This window comes from Falco naumanni, chromosome 1, assembly GCF_017639655.2.
Source record: "Falco naumanni isolate bFalNau1 chromosome 1, bFalNau1.pat, whole genome shotgun sequence".
NCBI lineage: Eukaryota > Metazoa > Chordata > Aves > Falconiformes > Falconidae > Falco > Falco naumanni.
The window spans coordinates 88,902,635-88,922,699 of record NC_054054.1 but is presented as its reverse complement, the minus strand read 5'-3'; the positions used below and the strand labels follow the sequence as shown (position 1 = coordinate 88,922,699).

General features: G+C 43.5%; 2 protein-coding genes and 1 long non-coding RNA gene across 4 annotated transcripts; 2 read left to right on the top strand and 1 right to left on the bottom strand.

Moving 5' to 3' along the window:
- Positions 1 to 645: 645 nt before the first annotated feature.
- Positions 646 to 10,272, bottom strand: GUCD1 (guanylyl cyclase domain containing 1). 2 transcript variants are annotated; one of them, XM_040604446.1, is made up of 7 exons: positions 10,084 to 10,171; positions 8,578 to 8,687; positions 8,249 to 8,333; positions 6,599 to 6,764; positions 5,750 to 5,841; positions 3,883 to 4,124; positions 646 to 3,390 (listed from the first exon to the last, which is right to left on the bottom strand). In XM_040604446.1, exons 2-7 carry the CDS (start codon positions 8,624 to 8,626, stop codon positions 3,299 to 3,301), a joined length of 726 nt encoding a protein of 241 aa, XP_040460380.1. In that variant the 5' UTR covers positions 8,627 to 8,687; positions 10,084 to 10,171; the 3' UTR covers positions 646 to 3,298. The 2 variants fall into 2 exon arrangements, with proteins under 2 accessions (XP_040460380.1, XP_040460387.1); XM_040604453.1 differs by lacking the exon at positions 8,578 to 8,687 and having other exon boundaries at positions 10,084 to 10,272.
- LOC121092860 lies at positions 8,267 to 9,392 on the top strand. Its single transcript, XR_005829410.1, has 2 exons — positions 8,267 to 8,354; positions 9,047 to 9,392. It is a non-coding gene; the product is annotated as an uncharacterized LOC121092860 (long non-coding RNA).
- A 274-nt stretch (positions 10,273 to 10,546) lies between the features above and the next one.
- SNRPD3 (small nuclear ribonucleoprotein D3 polypeptide) lies at positions 10,547 to 14,415 on the top strand. The gene is made up of 4 exons (XM_040604464.1): positions 10,547 to 10,658; positions 11,282 to 11,431; positions 12,185 to 12,377; positions 13,268 to 14,415. Exons 2-4 carry the CDS (start codon positions 11,306 to 11,308, stop codon positions 13,327 to 13,329), a joined length of 381 nt encoding a protein of 126 aa, XP_040460398.1. The 5' UTR covers positions 10,547 to 10,658; positions 11,282 to 11,305; the 3' UTR covers positions 13,330 to 14,415.
- Positions 14,416 to 20,065: the final 5,650 nt, after the last annotated feature.

The window sequence follows — 20,065 nt, the reverse complement described above, 5'->3', positions numbered from 1 at the left end:
ATTCAGTGAGAAAGGAGGCATAAATTGTTTTCATCTGTTTTTTAAATCATGAACTATTGATGCAGTTCCATTAGAGCTAAGTAATGTCCCAGACGTCCTAGCCGAAAATCTATGGGTACTTTAAAGCATGACCACTTTGGGTCTGTTTCCCTTTACACTATCTATTACAACCACAGTTGGACCAGTATCTTTGATGGGCCTCCCTCAAGGTACAGAAGTAGTGCTGCAGACAGATGGTTGCACACAGAAAGCCATGAGATGCTCTTAGGGATACAGATGTGTACTAAAAACTACTCCCCTGCAGCTGCATTCTGGTGGGATACTCAGTGTTTGTGGATTATACAAAACAGCGGTTGAATATGGATAACAACAATACATTTGCTATTCTCAGCTATTAGTTTATATTGAAATTTTGTTTTGTATGATTCAGGTGATGCAGTAGATGTTCAGTAAGTGCAGAATGAATACAATTTACTGCCTACCAACTATGAATTTATAGCTGAAATAAATATTTGAACTATTTTTAATTTTTTTTCCAAATTACAATTTCAGCAGTGCCATTTTCAGTGGAGTATGTAACACATCTTCTAAAGATTTTCCAACATTTTTAATAATCTAGTTAATAAATGCACTTGCTACGTTATGTTACAGGGTTATCTGTGACTTTAAACCTTTATTGAGAATGGCTTAATTACAAATAAAAATATATTTATGTATAAAATCCCTGCATGTAAAATACCCCTTCCTTTGCTATTGACATCATGAAGGAAACAGTGACAAAACATTTTTATAAGTATTTTGATAGACAATCTTGTAATGGGAAACAAAGTTTCAGAAAATGCAGATGTTCTGCAGTAAGCTTTTTAATCTGAATTTATGTCATATAAATACTCAAGTCTTTTCACTTGGCTTTTGCTTCTTCCTTTCATCTCTCACAGCTATCTTCCATTTGGCAGCTATAAGAGATCCTGGTGAGATGGTGGAGCTCTCCCGTTGTCTGTATTGGCTTAAACAGCTTTGTTTTTTATCTTTCAGTTTTGTTCAAGTTGTTAAACACTGTGTACCAAACATTTAACAGTCGATATTGTTACATCTATCTCTGCACTTCAGAACACTTAGCATGCCCTTAAGTTCATGTTTTATGTAAAAGCTGAAGATTTGCATTCCCATAACTGAGCTAGTAAGAGGCTAAATATCAATTACAAGCCTTCTGTAAGAACTGGTTTTATTTAGCTAGCCAGGCCCGCTCTAAAATAAATCCCGTGAAGTTTAATGGCATTGAAAAACTACCTACCTGAAAATGCATGGGTTAATGAAGTACTCCATCAACCTGTAGTTTACATACCTGTTAATTAGTAACATAGCTAATACAATCTCTCTAAATCAAACATCATGAATTTGGACTTGGACATAAAAATTATCAGATCAGTAGCCTTCTGGTGATTTACTTTGGAGTTGTCGGAAGGCATTACCTGCAATATGTTTTATATTTTTTTTTCTGGGATTCTGCTGGTGGCACTAATGTACTGGTTCCACTACTCACAAACCACATCCCAATTTTTACTCATTTTGCAAGTGTAAGTACCAGAATGTATTCCACCTTCACCACTGATAAGGAAATTTTGATACAGTGAAAATGTCCTGTCACATACTTTTTGTTCAGAACTTTTTAAAGGCTATTCCATTTTAAATGTCTGTTACCATTTTTAGCCTTTGTATAAAGTAGCGCTCTTGATTCCACTTCCAGACACTTTTCTGTAAGTCAACAGCTGGTAAGTTTTCCCTTAGAAAAATTTTTTACCAAGCTGAAAGTAGATGCCTATTTATTATTTCCACCACTAAAATAACAATGTCCTTTTACTGTTATTCCATGCAGTTCCAGAACTTGAACAGCTCTTTTCCTAAAACCATGCCAAAGGTGTGGGATCTCAGTCTTAGGAGCAAACTAGAATTTTGCTAGCTTTACATCAGTATTAATGTTTCTACCCACCTCAGCATAGGCAGGACTGGAGATGAAGACTTGTAGGAAGCTGCGATGGATGAATCTGAACTGGGTGGCTATTTCTTACGCTTTACAGTACTCATCAGCAAAGTGATTAAACCCAGGTAATACATGAAAGGATGATGAATAAGCTGCTAACAATTTCACTTGATAATGTCTGAATACAGTAACTCCAACTTAATCCAAATACAGCTATGGTATAAGAGATAGAAAAGCTGAGTTCCCGTCTTTTTACTTGTATTCCCTTTCAATTGATTTCAGCTCTTCTTAGAAGGAAGGTCACTGAACTAATACCCATAGGAAAATTTGGCTCAAATTATGATTCAGCATTTTAGTTGCAATCCAGTATATGCTGTCAGATATTCACAGTTTACATACAGAATGTATACCATGAGGGTGGACGATCATTTTCTGTATTTGCTTAGTAAGTTTAAAATTTGTATTTAGAATGGATTCTGCAGGAAATGGCACATGTGGGTGGCATGATGTTCAGAGGTTTTTGCAAAGAGCAATAAAAGACTTCCAGGTACAAATAAAGTATAGTCACTTAAAACTTCTGGGGCAATGCAGAGCTCTGAGCAGTCATCCTAGGGGATTTAGCCAAAAGAAGTCAAGCTTGTAGTAGAGGGGAACAATACCAATAACTGCAATTCAAAATTCAGTGCAGTGGCATAAATGCTAAATCTGTGTAAGGTGAATTTGGTACAAGGAAAGTTTCCTTGAGTAAATGTATTTCATCCTACAATGCAGACAATACTGATGAGCCAGCAAGGCATTTTTTGTTATTTAAAAGTGGTTTAGGTTAGTATTATTTTCCTTCCATGATACCCTGCTGAACCTCTAATCCCTAGATTTAGGATGAAGGTCAGCCCTTGATGCTTTGACAGAAAGAGAGAAACAGGTATTTACTGTATTTTTTTCCCCCGGTTTTGTTTACCTAAACCTATGCATGTGTTACCAAGTGCTTTTTTTTCATGCGTTTAATTTGAAAATAAGCTCAAAGTGAACAGACTCTGGGCCTGTATTTTAAAACTGCTGTCAAATGTGCAACGTTGAAAATGAGGGGAAAATAAAACCCAAAAAACTAAGACATACATTGCAAAATCAGATACATCATCAGGAAAAAAAAGGTAAAGACAGCACTGCAATATAGTCCTATCAATGTCTATAAAGCCTCCCTTGTTTAAGATCCCACTGCATTTCAGGAGCAAGGTCTCTGCAGGGGGAGTCCTGAGACAAGCAGCCAGCTGCCATGCAGACTGCACAGGAAAGGACCAGAAGTATCAGGTGTGGATGTCAGCTGTCTGCGTAGATGAAAAGAATATCTTCATCAGTGCCATAACTTGTCCTGGCTTCCTCAAAGTTACTAATGCTGGTGCAGCATGTTCCTGTTAAAGAGGAACAAACTGTTAGTAAAAATTCAGAAGATTTTGCCTGTGGAAAGCTCTTATACTGGGTCTAGCAGCCTCTACAAAGAAAAGTAAGTAGTATATGGACTGGACCTGTCAGCTTAGGGTTACAGCTTTACTCAGGTAGATCTCTTCACGTCAAAGGCAGTGCTCACGGAAGTAATGCTGTAAATAGGTACCAAATTGGCCATCCTCTTATACTCTGCACACAGGAACAATTCAGCATCTTACGCTAACCCACGTGAAAGCCAAGCAAGTTTGCTAGAATGACTATCTTGATGCCTCCAGTAAATCACAGCAAAAAATGCAGCACTGATTTAATTAACGTGGCAAAACCCCTTCTGACAAATTGGTTAGTGATGCTAGAAATACATGCACACTATTAGGGGAAGTCCAGCTGTGGCTCTGTGTTACAGACATGTTAGTAATGCAGTGGCTGAGAATCCACCCAAAAGGAACCAGGCTACTCACGGTCAGCATAGGCAGGGTTGTTGTAGTAAATACTCCCTGAGGCTTTGTTGTAGCCACATAACACAATGAAATGGCCCTGATAATCAGGATTCCTGCAGAAGCACTTCTGTCCAATGGGAAGGAAGCAGCAGTATTTGACAGGACTTGAGCAAAGATCACACAACAGCAGGACTGCATTCACTAGGACGATGGCTATGTGACCTTGGGACAGATGGTTTTGGATGTCTTGAACAGTTACTGTGCTGCAAAAAAACCCCCGAAACCCAGACATGCTTATTAACAAGTTTGGGAAAGAGACTGGTACACAATGAAGTGTGTGATGTGGGACAGTACTTATGACGTGCAGCTGGCATAGTTATTTTTATACCACAGGTACAGCTTTTTGCTGTTAAACCCCACAAGTTTTGCTACAGACAAAGCCTGACAAAACCTCTGTCATTCAAGGCCTTTTGATTTCATTGCTGCTACTGAAAGTGCAGAGCAACATCTCTAGATTCTGCAGTAATATAACCTTGGAATGTATTAGATGCCCCGGAGAATAGTATTAAAGGAGCTGGCAACTCACTCAGTAACTTGAGATACTTCTGTTGTGGGAAAATCAGAAGTGAAGTGTTCTTAGAAAACCCCTGCTCTTAGAAAAGCTTATCTCTGAAGTACCAAATCTTTATTGACTGAATGGTTAAAGATTGTATAATCACTAACCAAATTTGCTTCTGTCACACAGGAGTGTGTTTCTCCCAGTTGCAGTTTTGGACTACCTGATGCTCTTGAGGCTTTATTTCTGTAGTACCTCCTACAGAGAATAAGATTAACCAAACATAACCTATAATCTCATCTGTTAAAAGCTGTCCTTTACTGAGGCAGATGGTGTATTCCATATGCATTAGAAACTCATCCCTTGGATACATTCCAGATGTCCTGGCTGTGTGCACCTCAGGTGCTTTTTAATCTTTTCCAGCATTGCTTCTCCTCTTTGATGCCCCAGCCTCAGTACTGCATGGGTAGATAACGCCCTCTGTCCCTGTCTTGATCAAGGCCACAATTTTAAGACTGCTAAAGCAAGATGGACTGACTGTCCCTTCTGTCCTGTCACAGCTCTAGTTAAACAGATGGTGCCATACAGACTCCATGTATGTTAAGAAGGACACTTAACGATTCTGCTAAATGAAAGCTGCATTGCAGCATTCAAATGCTGTTGTGGCTGCCTGGTACCCTAGTTTCTTTCCTTACTCCTAATCATTTACCCCACTTTGACAACAGAGATCCAAATCCAGCTTCACTACAAAAGGTATGCAACTCAAGCTGAACATGGATGCTTAGTTATTTCCCATGTGTAATATCACTGTCAGTTGTGAAACAATTCTGCAGTTTTCCCCCTTCTCCTGGGGTTGTGGTTCTTTCATGGAGGTTCCTTATTTCATGCTCCCCTTGGCAAAAGCTTGTATGGTAGCTTTTTCTTTGCGTGTCTGTCTAGGAACAGAGAGCTATAATGTTTGCATAGGTTTGAGAACAATGGGTTGTGTGCCCATGTAGCACTCTCCTTAATTCCAACAATGGCCAATTAAGAGTGCTGTAGGCACGCCCTACTGGCTAATTTTAATGGAAAATCAAATTCAAAACATAAGTCGACTCCTGTCAGCATTGTCAAATCACTTATTCTGTCGTGATTATTTTTCCTCGAATTTCATTATTAACTCTTGATGTCCTTTTTTTTTTTTTGACACAGATACAGTAGAAAGACTGTAATTCACAAAAAAGGCTCAGGGCTTGATTTCAGTCTCTTTCACCAGTTTAGCTTGGTGAGTCCAAGAAAAGCATGGGGCCCACAGAATCTCCAAAGAGAAAGGAAAGAAAACAATATGCTTACCACTTCTCCACCAACACCTTGCAGGCTTTGGCTTGTGCAAAGAGCTGATTCACTCGATTCTCTTCTGTGTCAAAGTGCTTCCTGTAAAAGGACTGTGGAGATAACAGAAGTTATGAACTGGAACGATGTTTACCTTAGGTAATCCACCATTTACCATCCTTGCTAGCAAGGGCCTGCGCAACTTGGAGATCTGACTATGGGATAAGAGATCTCTCCCTTAGTTCACTGGTAACAGGATAAGAGTGCCAGCTCTCATTTATAAGTTTAAATTCACTCCTGTCAGTTACTGCTGTAATTTCTATCCAGTGGCTATTCAGCTGCCTCCATGAAAGAAGCCTGTCTGGTTTGTACTGCGCAGGAGCTTGCATTAGAAGCGCCACCACTACTGCAGGCCCTCATGGGCCCCCTTGTTGGCAGTCATGAAGAGGCCAGGCTCTCACTGGACACGGGCGCTGAGTTCCCCTCTCACCTCTAGAGGTGGTTCTTCCAGGTCAGGGCTGAGGCACGGTGGTGGGCAAAGCGTGGAAGCTAGCACTGCTGCTGCCCAGGCTGAACCTGTTCTGTAGGTAGAGGGCTTCAGTCTCTGAGGCTGTCAAATAGGCTGGAACCTTTCAACAGCACTACGTGAAAACTTTTTAAAAAATTCATATTATGGCATCAGAGATATGTAAGATATGTGGGATTGTGTCTAGCCTCACCTTTGGAACGGATTTCTGCCAGTTTTGGCAACAGGCAAACCTTATTTACAGGAACTGTGGTTAACTGTCAGTAACACAGCAGGGCTTTTATAGCATGACATGCAGGGCTTTTAAAACTGTCTGCTGCCTCCCAATAGCTAAGAACACTAACCTGATTTTTGTAGCCCTTGTCCACTCCAAGCGTCTGGGTGCAAAATTTATGCTTAACACCGAAGTGCCGCATTAGGTAGGCCAGGTCAATAGTCCAGATACTCTTTGTTAACTGGAGTTCCTGGATGGCTTTCTGAAATTCATCGTTGTCCAAATGATTCAGGTACCTATGGTATCAGGAAAGGCAGGGGAAGGGAAGCAGAGATCTTAGGGGAAGCAAAATGCATGCTGTAGCCCAAGCCTCCACATCACAGGGCATTAAAACTGAAATGATGGGCTTGGCTAAGAAATAACAAAAAAACCAAACCAAAACAAAACCCCAACCCACAAACCACAAATTGAAGGGAAGGGAAGGGAGCAGGGAATATTTAACTGAATTTATTGCTGACTTTTTTAAAAATTGGAACTGATGGGTATCTTCACTGTTTTATAGTGCTAGAAGTGTACAGGTGCTGTACAACAGGCAAGCTATACTGAGCAAGTATAGAACTCTGTCCTGAAGGGCTTACAGTCTAAATGTACAAGCATATTAGAGCAAACACAGAAGTGTTAAAAGACTAAAACTTGCTTCACGCAAGAGATGGATTTCAGAAGGAGAAAATGTAAAGGAAGTTGGTAAATATTCAAAGGAGGCTTGTCTTGGGCACTGATGGCACAAAAGGCAATAAAGGGGAGATGAAGTCAGGAGGAAGCTTGGGACAGATGGCAAAGGGGTGCAGAGAGGTGGTTACAGAAAGTTCAGGAAGTCAGAAAACAAATGGAAGTAAATGGAGGGGGCGGGGGGAAAGGACTGGAATTGAGGATGCAGGCCAAACAAGGTCAGATCAGCAGGGTGAGAAGATTAATCTTGGAGGCCAAGTTTTGGGCAGACTGGAGTGGCAAAGAGGTAAAGGGAATAAAGAGGCAGAGGTTACAGTAGTCAAGATGGGAAATTACCAGCACACGGACTAACGTCTTGGCAGAAGGGATGGAGAGAAATGAAAATCTTCTGCTTCATATCTACTAAGTGGACATCTAAATAGGTATTTCTCCTGCACCTAAGCTCATGTTCCTCTGTGGAAGGAAAGAGGAGTTCAGCAGGACAGCTACTAGTTAAAAGAAAAACCAAAACAAAACCAAAAAAACCCAAAGGGCAATACAGTGCATCGTTTGAAATTGAAACTACTCCTGGAACAAAAGCACTCATCCCACAGCCTGGGGGCTCAGCAGGACAGAGGTGGTACATACTCATAAACTGGGATATACCTGCCCGTGACTTGACAACACAGAGAGGAATCGGGTGAATTGCTGCGCTACGTTATCAGTTCTGAATTGTAACCACAGGAAAGAGGGATAGCTTTTTATCAGCTTAAACAGGCCATCCTGCAAAGTTCTTACAGCTGATCAGGTATTTTGCCTCTGTCAAACCAGTCAATTATTCAAAAGGGTCTGAAGTTCATCTTGGTTTATATTTTCCCTTGTTCCTGCTGGAGAGCTGTGCCAGGCCCAAGCAGCAGCAATTCTCCCAGGGTTCCTGAGAATAAGTGCTCTCAAAAGGCTAAGTTAAACTCAAAGCTGCTTCAAAACACCTCTTCTCCCTGGACATTGCCTCCTGCTACCCCTCCCCATGGGACAGGATCTCCCGCCTAGTCAAACCAGAAGAGTCACTTACTGAAGCACCATCCTGGAGCAGGCTAGCCCACAGTCCCAGTGGTACAGCTGCTGAATGACTGGTACTTTCAGCTGGATGCAGTCAACTGTAGTGAAAACACCCCATGGTGAGTAAAACGCAACAGATGTCGATCCACACAGGAACGTTTTTGCCGTACCTCGGCATTAAAAGTCAGCTTGTCCTCAGCACTCTAGTTGCGGAAACTTGGGAACGTTTTTTTACTTTATCTGATTGGCAGGTGGTTTTTTCTTTCTTAGGGGAACGTAGGTTTGCTATTTCTGTACAGTTAAGCATTTGGTTTCATATCTTACTCCTGTACTGTTCCATACCTGGATCCTCTGCTCTATGGTCTACTCCGTATTCCTCTGGAAGTCTCATTGTATTCTTTTTGCCAGGGTGACATAACTGCCAGCCCCTAACTATGAAGCTGTATCCCCTCCTAAAAAACAACAGGCAAGGCACAGGTATTCATCCTTTCTCTTGTACCTGAATGTATTTCTGTGCTACAAAAGGAGTTAGACCAAACCATGAGAAGACGGACACAACCACGATCTCTAGGCATTGATCTCTTACAAGCCCCACACATTTGAGCCTTTTCTACAGACGTCTTTTTCCTCAGGAATTGTAATTTACGTGAGTAATTTTAGGTTAACAAAGCTCACAAACGGCACCAGTTGGTCTGTTGTATTAACTCCCTCAATAATTCAACAAAGGGAGAGGGAAAAAGAACAATCTCTACCAAAAAGTCCCAGCATACAAGTAATTTCATCCTGCTGGCCTCTGTTTTTATTTTTATAGGGTCGGCAATGCGGCGGTTTCAGTTTCAGAAACGCCCCAACCACTCAAAGGACCTGAAGAGTTGTGCCTGTTACCGCTACTTCAATGTCGATCAAGGCAAGTTAATTAGAAAGGGCTTTTCTCAATAACCTCACCTTTGATCTAGAAAGGACCTTTGAAAAGTTGTGTTCACACAAGGTCAACTACATTAAGATGGGATTAGAAACGCATTTGACATTTGGACTGCTCTAGTTTTGATGTAACTTTATTTATATAACTTTTTAGATAATGTTTGTAACCTTATATTATTTTTAACAAAGCTATAGCCTACTGTAGGGGTAAGCCAATATAGATATTCTGGATGCTTTCCAAATATTTTTTCATAGTTGTGCCACTGTTGAACTAGGATTTTGGAGAGTGGCATGCCCATTGCTATATTCAGTCTTTTTAGTTAGAGGAAGGTGCTCTTAAGTGTCCTAAAACAAAAATGAAAACCCAGTTCCCAGATTCTCCTCAAACCAGGATCTCAGATTACCTTGTAGTCATTTTTTTGGCACATTATGGTCCTGTTCCCTTTTTGCCAATACCCAGGGTCTCTGTCAGGTCCCAAGAGTAACTGAAGAGGGACATGTTTTCTACAGGAAGGCTTCCAAGGGGAGTAACTTTAATTTTCCTGGATGTCCAGCTTCCAGCCATCCCGCTTCCCAACACACCCAGAGTTCTCCGGCGGTGCCTGCCAGCTGTCCCGCGGTAAGGCACAAGCCGGCCCGTGCCGCGGCTCTACGTAACACTGAACCCCGGCTCGGTGCAGCCAGCCTGCCGGGGGGCCACCGCGCTGCCGCCGGCGCAACTGGCACCTTCCCGGCCCCGGGAGCGCGGAGGAGGCCCCAGGACCTCCCAGGGGGCCCGTGAGAGCCGCCCGCTGCCCGGGCCGTGCCCGGCTCCCCCCCCGGAGCGCCCAGCGGAGGGCTCGCCTCTGCCCCGCCGGCCGCCCGCGAGGAGAACGGCGGCGGGAGGCGGCCGGGGCCGTCCCCGCTGCCGCGGCGGGGCGCACTGACCTGGCGGCGGCGGCTCCCCAGGCTCCCGGGGGCTCTTCATGGCGGTGGCGGGGCCTGCCGCCCGCTCACTGCCGGCCCCGCCGAGCCGGCCCGCGGCGGCCCGACATCCCTCGGCGCGGCGCTGGCTTCTTCCGGCCCCGGGGGCGGGGGCTGCGTGGGGCCGGGCCCCGGGGCGCCTGCCCCGCGCTGGCGCCGCGGTGTGTGGGGCGGTGGCCGGGCGTGGCGGTGGGCAGGGGCATGACGCGGCGGGCGGGGGCCGCGGGGCCGCGGGCTGGGGTGCGGCCTGGGGCGGGCGGGGAAGCGCGGGGCGCGCCGGTGGCCAGCCCTGCCCAGGGAGCGCGGCGGCGCCGCCGGCGGGACGGGGTTGTCCCCGGCCGGCGGGACAGGACTGCGGCGGAACCGTGGTGCCGCGGCAGCGCGGCCCCAGGAGCCCGGGGCGGGAAGGCGGGAAGGGAAGGGCAGGGCCTGTCCTGCTGCCACAGCCGCCTTCCGGTTCCGGCGCGCGGTGCACGGCGGGAAGCTGGAGGAGGCCATTAGGGGAGAGCGCGGGCCCGGGCTGCGGCGGCTGGCGGGCGGTGAGTGGTGGGGGGTCGGCCCCGAGCGCGGGGCCCCGGCGCGCCCCTGGGAGCGGCAGCGTGCTTCGCCTTCTCCGGGCCCTGCGGGGGAGTGTCCGGGTCGCCCCGCATCCCCTGGGGCCTGTGGGCTGGTGCGGGCGCCGGGGCCTGAGGGAGTGAAGCCGCCTGCGCAGGCCTCGGGGGGTGCGGCGGGCCGGGCCCGGCCCTGCCCTGCCCCCGGGGCAGCGCTGAGGCGAACGGCCTTTACTTGAGGGAGGACCGGTGGCCGGGGCTGTGGTGTGTGCCAGTGGAGTGGCCGGGCTCCCTCGTGGTGCAGCCCGTTGGGTTCTGCCGTGTGCGAGCCGGGCAGGCTGGCTGTGCCGCTATGGGCGCGCCTGGTGGCATGCGTGGTCTGTTTGGTGTTTACAATTTCCTAGATCAGAAAAGACCTGGAAAAGACTTAACTTTTGCTGGGCTTTTAAGACTCTTATTCCCGCGGGCATTTTTCTAGAGAAAATGTATTATCAAAGCATATGGTGTGCTTGGGCAAGAGAGTCAGTGCTTTACACTGGGAAAGATTATAGATTGTGTAGGTAAAACCTAGTCTACAATTTTCTCATCCTTTGTTCTCTTTGTTGTCTCAGGTGTAGAGCCACAGCACTGCAACCATGTCAATTGGAGTGCCAATTAAAGTCCTGCATGAGGCTGAAGGCCATATTGTGACATGTGAGACCAATACCGGAGAAGTTTACCGAGGCAAACTTATTGAAGCTGAAGACAACATGAATTGTCAGGTATACCTGCTTCAGAAGGATGGAGGGAAGGCTATCTGATCTGTGCCTGGGAAGGCTGGTAGCTAGCTTATTGGCAGCTTGACTAAAAGACTATTGCTTTTTAGTCTTGGAATAAAGGAAACTACCGCTACACATACACTGTCTTACCATAATGAAATGGGTTCAGGATTAGTGAGCGCTCCATAGAGGCCAGAGCTTATTCTTCCCAGTTTTTGGGTCAGATTGGGCATTCCTGATGATAGTATCAGAGTTCTTAAGATTCTGTTCTGTGAACAATTTTTCCTGCTGGGGTTCTTTATTTCAAGTCAGTGAGCATAAGAATGAAAAAACCTTGGTTTTAAAATTTGAAGCCTTTTTTAATGCATGCTATTTTAGTTATCCCAAGAGGGCTTAATTTTGATGGACTTTAGGCAAGTTATTGTTGAAATCAAAATGCTTCCTTCTAGTTAGGACTAGAACAGCTTTATTACAACTGATCCAATACGAGAAAGCAAAACTAACAAAGGTAATAAAACTAACTTGAAAACTGGAGAGAAAGTCCTGGGCCTGCTTGAATAGTGGCAGGCATAGGAGTATGCTTAAGTGGTCCTGGATGTCTCGTGTTACAACTCCAGTTGAGGAAACACTATGCTTGGGAAGTGTTTGCTTTGGTACTTGAATCCTGGCTGTATATTCTGTAAGCAAGAGAAACAGGAATTCAGAACTGTGCTAGAGGCCTCTGTGAGCCCTGACTAATCTTTACTTTCTTTCCAGATGTCCAACATTACAGTGACATACAGAGATGGACGAGTGGCACAGCTGGAACAGGTGTACATCAGAGGTAGCAAGATACGGTTTCTCATTTTACCAGATATGTTGAAGAACGCTCCTATGCTAAAAAGCATGAAGAACAAAAACCAGGGTTCTGGGGCTGGGCGAGGAAAAGCAGCTATTCTCAAAGCTCAAGGTGGGTACAATTTATTTATATCATCTGTGTCGTGTCTGTTCATCTGTTGTCCCCCTCCATTTTGCTGTAGAAGAGCCGGAAATTTAACTATTGCTGAGGACACATAAGCTGTAAGAAACTGAAAGATTACTGGCTCATACACTGGTTTTCTGTGTATTTCATCTTATGGTGGGAGTCAAGAAACTGTCCAATTACCTGAATATATAATCTTGATGCTACTGTAATTTAGATATAGTGAGTAGTTGTGTTAAATGGAGGCTTTTATATAGACTTTGTCTTCTGTTTTCCAGTGGTTGTGGCCACTGGCTGTTTGGAGTAGTGAGGGAAGGATGCAGGTGCTGTTGTTAAGCTTTTGTAGAAGAACAAATTCAGATGTATTAAAATGGTACTTAAAACTACTGGGAAACTAATTATTAGCCACTATTTAGTTCACTCTCGTTTGTACCTTTCCCAGGGGAACAATCTAGTTATAACAAGATTGAGTAATAATGGGCCACAAAGTCCTTGGTTAACTCTAGCAAATGCAGGAAGGTTACACAGGGGAGTAACATCTGTTGAAACATATGGAATTCTGTTGCAAAACCTTGGAAGAGTGTGGGGTTGTAAACCTCTTGGGCTATACAAATTGTGCGTCAGTTCAGAAGGAGCACAAAGCATGTGAATATTCACTGCATCTGATCTAAGTAGCAAGACTGTGTAACCGTTAGTTCTGGTTCTTCTTACAAAAAGCTTTTGCTGCCATACCGCTTTCTGAACCTTCCTAGGATAGCCTTGTTTCCTTGCCTCTAAATCAGAGGCTTTGAGTGTTGTTTGTGGTTTGCTTGTCATTTGTTGAGATAAAAATGCAGTTATGTCAAATTCATGTCATCCCTGGTGTTTTCTTTCTTCAGTGGCTGCAAGAGGAAGAGGCCGTGGTATGGGCCGTGGCAACATCTTCCAGAAGCGAAGATAATTTTGGTCTTGACAGACATGCTTTTTTTTTTTTTTTTTTTTATTAGGGAGTATTAACTTGACTACATGTGCATTGGTATCAGCTTTGTTTAATAAATATTTCTGACAAAAACTTGTCTGTTCTTACATGACAGGACTCCTCTTGGGCAAATACATTGTAGGTTGATATCAAACTTAAACCAGCTTTCTCTGGAAAACGGTGGACTTGTATCTGGATTTGACTACTTTGTATGGTGCATTGAATTTAAAGATCATGTTTCCTTTTTCTTGTGTAGTTCTTTTGTCATTCATTCTCCGAAGAATTAGAAGGCTCTCTTCATGTAGAATTGTTAGTACTATGTTTTAAAGCATGCTAGCAGCTGCATTTATGGAAAATGCAGCTTCCTGAGAAGCAAAGCACTATGTTCTTTTGCTTTATATGGACCTACATTAGATAGAGGCCCATCTTCAGATCTGTACATTGAGCTTGTATTCTTATGTTTATTTTTCTCTTTAGATACGGGGAGAATTTTTCCTTAGGAACACACAACTTTGATAGCCTGAGTCTATATTTGCAGTGAAAAATTCTGTTCTAACTCTCATGGTAGTTTTTCCCTCTGTGTGGGGAAAGAAGAGGGAATATACAATAGGCATTTTCAAGGATAAAGTTGAAAAGTTTTGAAAGGTGGTGCAGGTGTATGGGAAAAGTCTTTCACATGGTTAGCCATTACATACACTTCAGTACAAATGCTGATCTTTTGAACAAAACTTAGAATCAACTTTAGCTTTTGGTCTTAACATCTATACACAGTCCTAAAGATCATCAGCTGATCTGCACGAAACCAAACGCATTGATAACTTCAGTTTATTTTGCTAAAGGTATAGTGTGGTTGTTCTTACTGACTTAAATGGTTGAAATGTTTAAATGTAATGCTTCTGTACCTAATCACATACTTGCAAACAATCAACTTATTGGTCTGTACATGTACAAAATAGCTAGGCCTTGCTTTTCTGCTCTGATGCTGTGAAGACTTCCTTGTGTGCAGACAGGAAAGTTGAACTAATGTATTAATTGTTAAGTTGTAAATAAAGCTGTTATTTGGTCTCATGTCACTAGAAAAACCCTGCTACATGATTTTCTGGGTTGTAACGATGCTAAATATTTTAATTAGAAACATCCTTAAAATGTGTTTAAGGTATGCTTGAACTTAGCGTAAGATGACACCACAATGTTGGTTTTTTTTGTAGTGGAGACTGAGGAACTTGTCCAAAAGATAAGACAGTTTTCACAAAGCCCTACTTCAACATGGCGTGAGTCATGTTCATATAGCAGTAATGCTTTCCTCAAACCAGAATTTTCAACTTAAAATGAGCAATTTGGGGCTTCAGTAATGACATTAAACACTTGCTTGTGGAAGCATGTCATTCTTCAAATTGACAGTCACCTGGACGAGAATGGTGACCAATACCAGTTGATTAGGTAGTTTCCCTCTGAGAGCGGATCTGCATAAGATAGAGGCAAGTAAAACTGCACTGGACTATGCAAACTACAGCCTTTAATCACTATAGTAATAGCTGTTTGTACTGTTGGGAATTATTTAATTGCTTTGGTTCTAGCTCTTACTGTGGGAGTGAGAGAAGACACACTTCAACAGAATTTCCTCCCCATGCTTAAGTAAATGCTTCTGAGTTTCAGAAGATTGTTTTGAGAAAGACCATCTCAAAAAACATGGTCCATTTTGAGTGTTCATACTAGATGCCCACTGAGACTGATGTTCTTTAACAGACAAAGGAGAAAATAATTCCATCCTGTTGGTGTATCATGAGATTCATGGTAAGAATTGACCTGTTTGCTTGTAATATCTCATGCTGTAATGCCTGGGATCTCTGCAAATGGGTTGGTAGGTAAGAATAGATATTTCTGTTCACATTCACAGGCTTTGCTCATTGCTATATGCTGACATACAAGATGTCTACTTCCCTAGTTGGTAGTATTATGGCTACTTGAAATGTCTTTTATTTGCAGTCTTTTAACTGGGTTTTATTGCTTTTACATCAGGCTTGTGACCGTGTTGCTAATCAAGTGAGAATTTTTGTGCAGTGGAGTTAAGCTACCATCAACAGGCAGAACAGGAATGGCACCGCACATGGTTACTTTCTGTATAACTTATGTCAGGTATCTGCTGCAAGATTTTATAGGATGATTCTTCAGCTGGAACTGCCTTCTTTTCCAAAGCCAACACCTGATAGAAACCTGAGATCAGTTAGTGCAACAATTAATTGCCATAAATATAAACTGGTATAGGATGGAGTGTGTGTTGAAGGATGGCAAGCTGTTCTGCCTAAAAGTGTCATCCTGGCCAAGGCTAAAGTACAGTGAGTGATGAAGTAAGTTACTGTTACATTGGTTAATAACAGGAGAGACCAGAGGCACACTCACAGTTTGAGAAATCACTGTGCCAGAATTCTTTTGGGTCTAGCTTCTATTGGGTCTCCCTGTAACCTCTCGAGGAAACTTAATGGTGAGGTTTGCTGCATCTTTTTTTGCTGGGACTACCTGGTACTTCCCAGCACTCAAAGCTCTGCTTCCTTTTTTTTTTGTAAAGCCTCCAAAAAGAACTATTAATATGTAGAAAAGGAAGTAAGCCACAGATGGGGACTTGACTAAAAGTATTTTTTGGAAGAGAGTCAACATTTTGGTGAGGCTACAAATCTGGCCCATTGGCTTTGTGTCTCACTGTTTCCTTCTGACTGTTAAAAACCATGTAGCCATTTCTGAAGGTTAGATGCTAACTTCTTTTGCAGAGGGCAGGGAGAAATGGCACCATGTTTTGACCATGGACAGCTACTGGAGTGGCAACGGCTTTGAAACACCAAGGGGAACCCTAAAGCGTATAATGGTTAAATGCTATTTAAGCAAATCAAAGCTGCCTGGCAGCAGCAGGTTTGTGGGGGATTGTTTCCGCTAATGATGATTGGCTTACCTTTTCTACTATCTTAAAATTCCTCTTCCTTCTTCCTGTGCAATGTCAACCTTCTGTTCACTGAGATCCCCGCTCTTCTCTGGAACAGCTGATGTGTGTTCAGCAGCACTGAAGGGGAGGGGGGACGACAACCATCAATTTCATAAAGAAACAGTAACCCTCCCCAGTAGGTCTGACTGATAGAACAAACTCTGCAGTACTACCTGCTTTAAGAAGTTTCTAATCCTTCTGATGCTTCTCACCCCTTGTATTTGTGACTGGCTACTGAGCACACAGCAAACTTTTTTTTTTTTTTTAATTTTTTTCTTCTGACCAGTGTTGCTGTACCTTTTAGGCTTGATTTAAAACATGTAACATCTCTAATCCTCATCAGCTTTGAAGAATATACTGGAGTTTGCATAAATGAAAAGCTTTGCACTATGAATTCAGGTTGAGGCTGAGTCTAGGATGAACTGTTTACCCTCTGTAGAAAGATACTGTGAATTAGTGTTGAAAAGTTGGAAGTTTCACATTGTAGAAACTGAAGCGCAAGCCGAGACAAACACACCACTTAGCAACTTCTGACTAGACTCACCGACACACTAGTTTGTTACAGGCTGCTTTGAAGATCCTATGTGCAATGTGTCTACATGTGACATCCTCTTACAGTGTGAGAAATTGGAGCAGGCTTCCCAGGGAGGTGGTGGAATCGCTGTTTCTGGAAGTATTTAAAAGACGTGTAGATGTGGTGCTTAGGGACATGGTTTAGCGGTGGACTTGGCAGTGCTGGGTTAACGGTTGGACTCGATGATCTCAAAGATCTTTTCCAACCTAAATGATTCTGTGATTCTGACATCCTTCTAACAAATGATGTCTCACCCACTAGATGGCTCTGTCGGGAAGAGAATGAAATACAAGAAACCAGTACCCTCTGGAAGGAAAAATTGCTAGAAATGTGACTTCTACAAAACCTATGAAATCAGTGCTATTACAAACTCTAGCATGAAAATACTCAGATTATCTTCTCTCCTCTTCAGTGTTCCCAGAGTGCTGGCTTCACATGCACCCACGGTATCCCAGCTGTCGATAGATACTGTATGTTTCCTTGGTACTTGGTTAATTGGGCATGATGTGCACTTAGCTAGGTTGTGCAGATTCCTCCAGTTCAGCAACTTAAGCGAGCTGGTTCTCTGGGACAGAGGAAACTGTGAATAGATGTGGCTGACTATTTTTAACATCTGCCTATATTTTTCACCCTTTTAAAAAAATTTTTTGTTGGTCACAGACTGCAGCATTTCTTTTCATTCTTTGCCATTGCTTTGTGTGTGGGCTTGTAAACCTCTTCCTGTTCAGTGGGTTCAGGGCTCCCATTAGCTTCCTGCTTTTGACCGAGACAAGCTACTGGCCTGAAGCTTTGACATGAACTTGCCCCTTTGATATCATCAGTGTAGATGCCTTTGAAGTACTCAGTGGCACAAAGAAGCTACACTGCAGCCATGTAAAATGTGCGGAGAAGTGCAGGCAGAAATTGACCCAGGCTTCCTGAGTCAACACTGAGGTTGTGCTCTGGTACAAAAACCCAGGATAGAGCCTGATAATAGCAGAGGAGAGTTAAATGGCTGGGGAAGGTGTCACTTGAAAAAATTTCTTTGCACAGAACTGTAGGATCTTTCCTCACTGACCAGGTGTTTTCATCTCATATATGTGCAGTTCTGCTCTCCAGGTGTGTCTATTCAATCCTAAAGCTGTCTTTTTTTTTTTTTTTTTTTTTTTTTAGTTCACTTTGCAAGGGTACTCTGCAAAATATCAGCCTGTGAGTTACTGTGTTATGACTGAGAGAGGCTGGGAAGGTGTGCTGCGTAGCTGAGATAGGTGGTTAAGCTATGGTGTCTCTTCTCTGAGTGTAATTATACGCCACGTTGTAAAACCCTGTTCTCAAGGGTAACAGAACTTGGTTTATACCCACTCTTAAAATTGCAGGAGAGGCAGCAGCCTCTTAATCTCTGCCAGTGAAAGGCAGAAGTAAAAGGATGTGGCCTGTAGATGTCCCGTGCCCTCCAGAAAATGTCTTTTAGAAGGGCAGAATGGAGTGGAAAATTTCTGGTGCTAGTAGTGGTCATGGTAATGTCTGGACTGTATCTCTTTTGTACTTAAGCTTCACAGTGAGCTTTCATTTAAAGTAGAGATGTCCTATTTCCTCTTGCCAGTAAAATGTGAGCAAGGGTGGAAGGCTGTCATCCCAGTGGACTAATGATTTGGTAAAGTTAGCAAAGGGTGGAATTCTGAAGTCTACAAGAAAGTGTCAATGATTTGGTTTCTTATTTCTCAGCCACAGGTCAAAATGGAGGAGGGGTTCTCCCAGGGTTGTTTCCTTCCTGACAGAGGCAAAAATTTAGATCTGGACTTGCATCTTATTGCAACTAAGCTGATTTTGGTCAGTAAGACCTGGTCTTCCTCCTCTCACGTTAGATAAAACTAACATTATGGGACCCTCCTGCCTTCAGTGTTTCTTTGAGAGGCAATATAGATACACCACTTTGTATCGGTCCAGATACATGGTCCAGAACAGCCTTGAAACAAAAGCTGATATGGGCAGTGTGCTGCAGATGTAAGGTTATACTGTTCTCCCCCTACTCATCCACTTGGGGACAGATCTTGTGGACAGAAGAGCTACCGTATGCTGGTGCCTGAAGTAGCCAAAGCAGTGCTTGTCTGCAAGTTGCTTTCCCAGATCAAGTTGCATTTTAACTGCTTCAGGTGTCCTGTTGTTGCCTGGTCCTGTAATAATAGTTCATGTGTCACTTCATAGTGTCAAAAGTACTTTGGAGGTAATGAATAAGGAAGTGCCACCCTCCCCTGCTCATGCTAAGTGTCCCTCCGAGACTAGGGTGTGGGGTTATTTAACTCAGTGTGAAGGCTGACATTAGTGTGCAGTGTGACCATTAGGTTTGGGGTGGGTTTATTCCATCTAATTCAGACATTTAATGAGAAAAGTATTTTGGTTTTGTGTGTGAATTGGTTGTTCCTAGTAGACAAGCTATTATTCCTGGAACAGGACCAGTCATTGCATAAGCAAGTATTGTGCAGCCTTCTGCTGCTCAGCAGAGACTATCAGCGTCTATGAAAAGTGGAGATTTTCCAGCATCATTAATTCAGGGGAGAATGTTGAACCCCTGGCAAAGAAACAGATTGTATCCAGAAGATGTGTAGTTATGCTGCGAGAAATGAAAAGAATGGGAGAAAAACACTATTATTGTTCTTTTGTTTAGTGGACTGCTTGCAGTGAACATTTAATTTGTTCATTTTCCCTTGCCTGGGGACTTAAAATCTGTTGTCTGGTTGGGGGTTTGCCCTATTTCCAGCTCAGTGGAGAGATGCTAGTACATCTACTCCAGAGCAAACCACTGCTTGTTGTGAGGCAAAACTCCTCACATTTTATCCCACAGTGCCTAAAACATTAATACTGGGACTGAGCACTCAGTGGGAATATCAACAGCATTGGGCCGGTGATGCAAAGGGAAGGCAACGGGAATGCCTGGATGTGCCAGGAGATGGTGTGTTTTACAGAACTGGCCCTTTAGCTTGTTCATGGCTCCATGCCGCAAAGTGGCTAGCCGTTGCTTTCATGTGTTTTTCCTTACAATACTGTTACAGGGTATAAAGACATTGTCACCTCACATGCCACAAAGAGGTTCAGACCAGGATTTGAAGACAGATTTGGGCCTGCAACTCCTGCTGAAACCGTGCTGGGCACCTAAGTACTTTTCAATACTTACCCTTAACTGACTGCCCTAA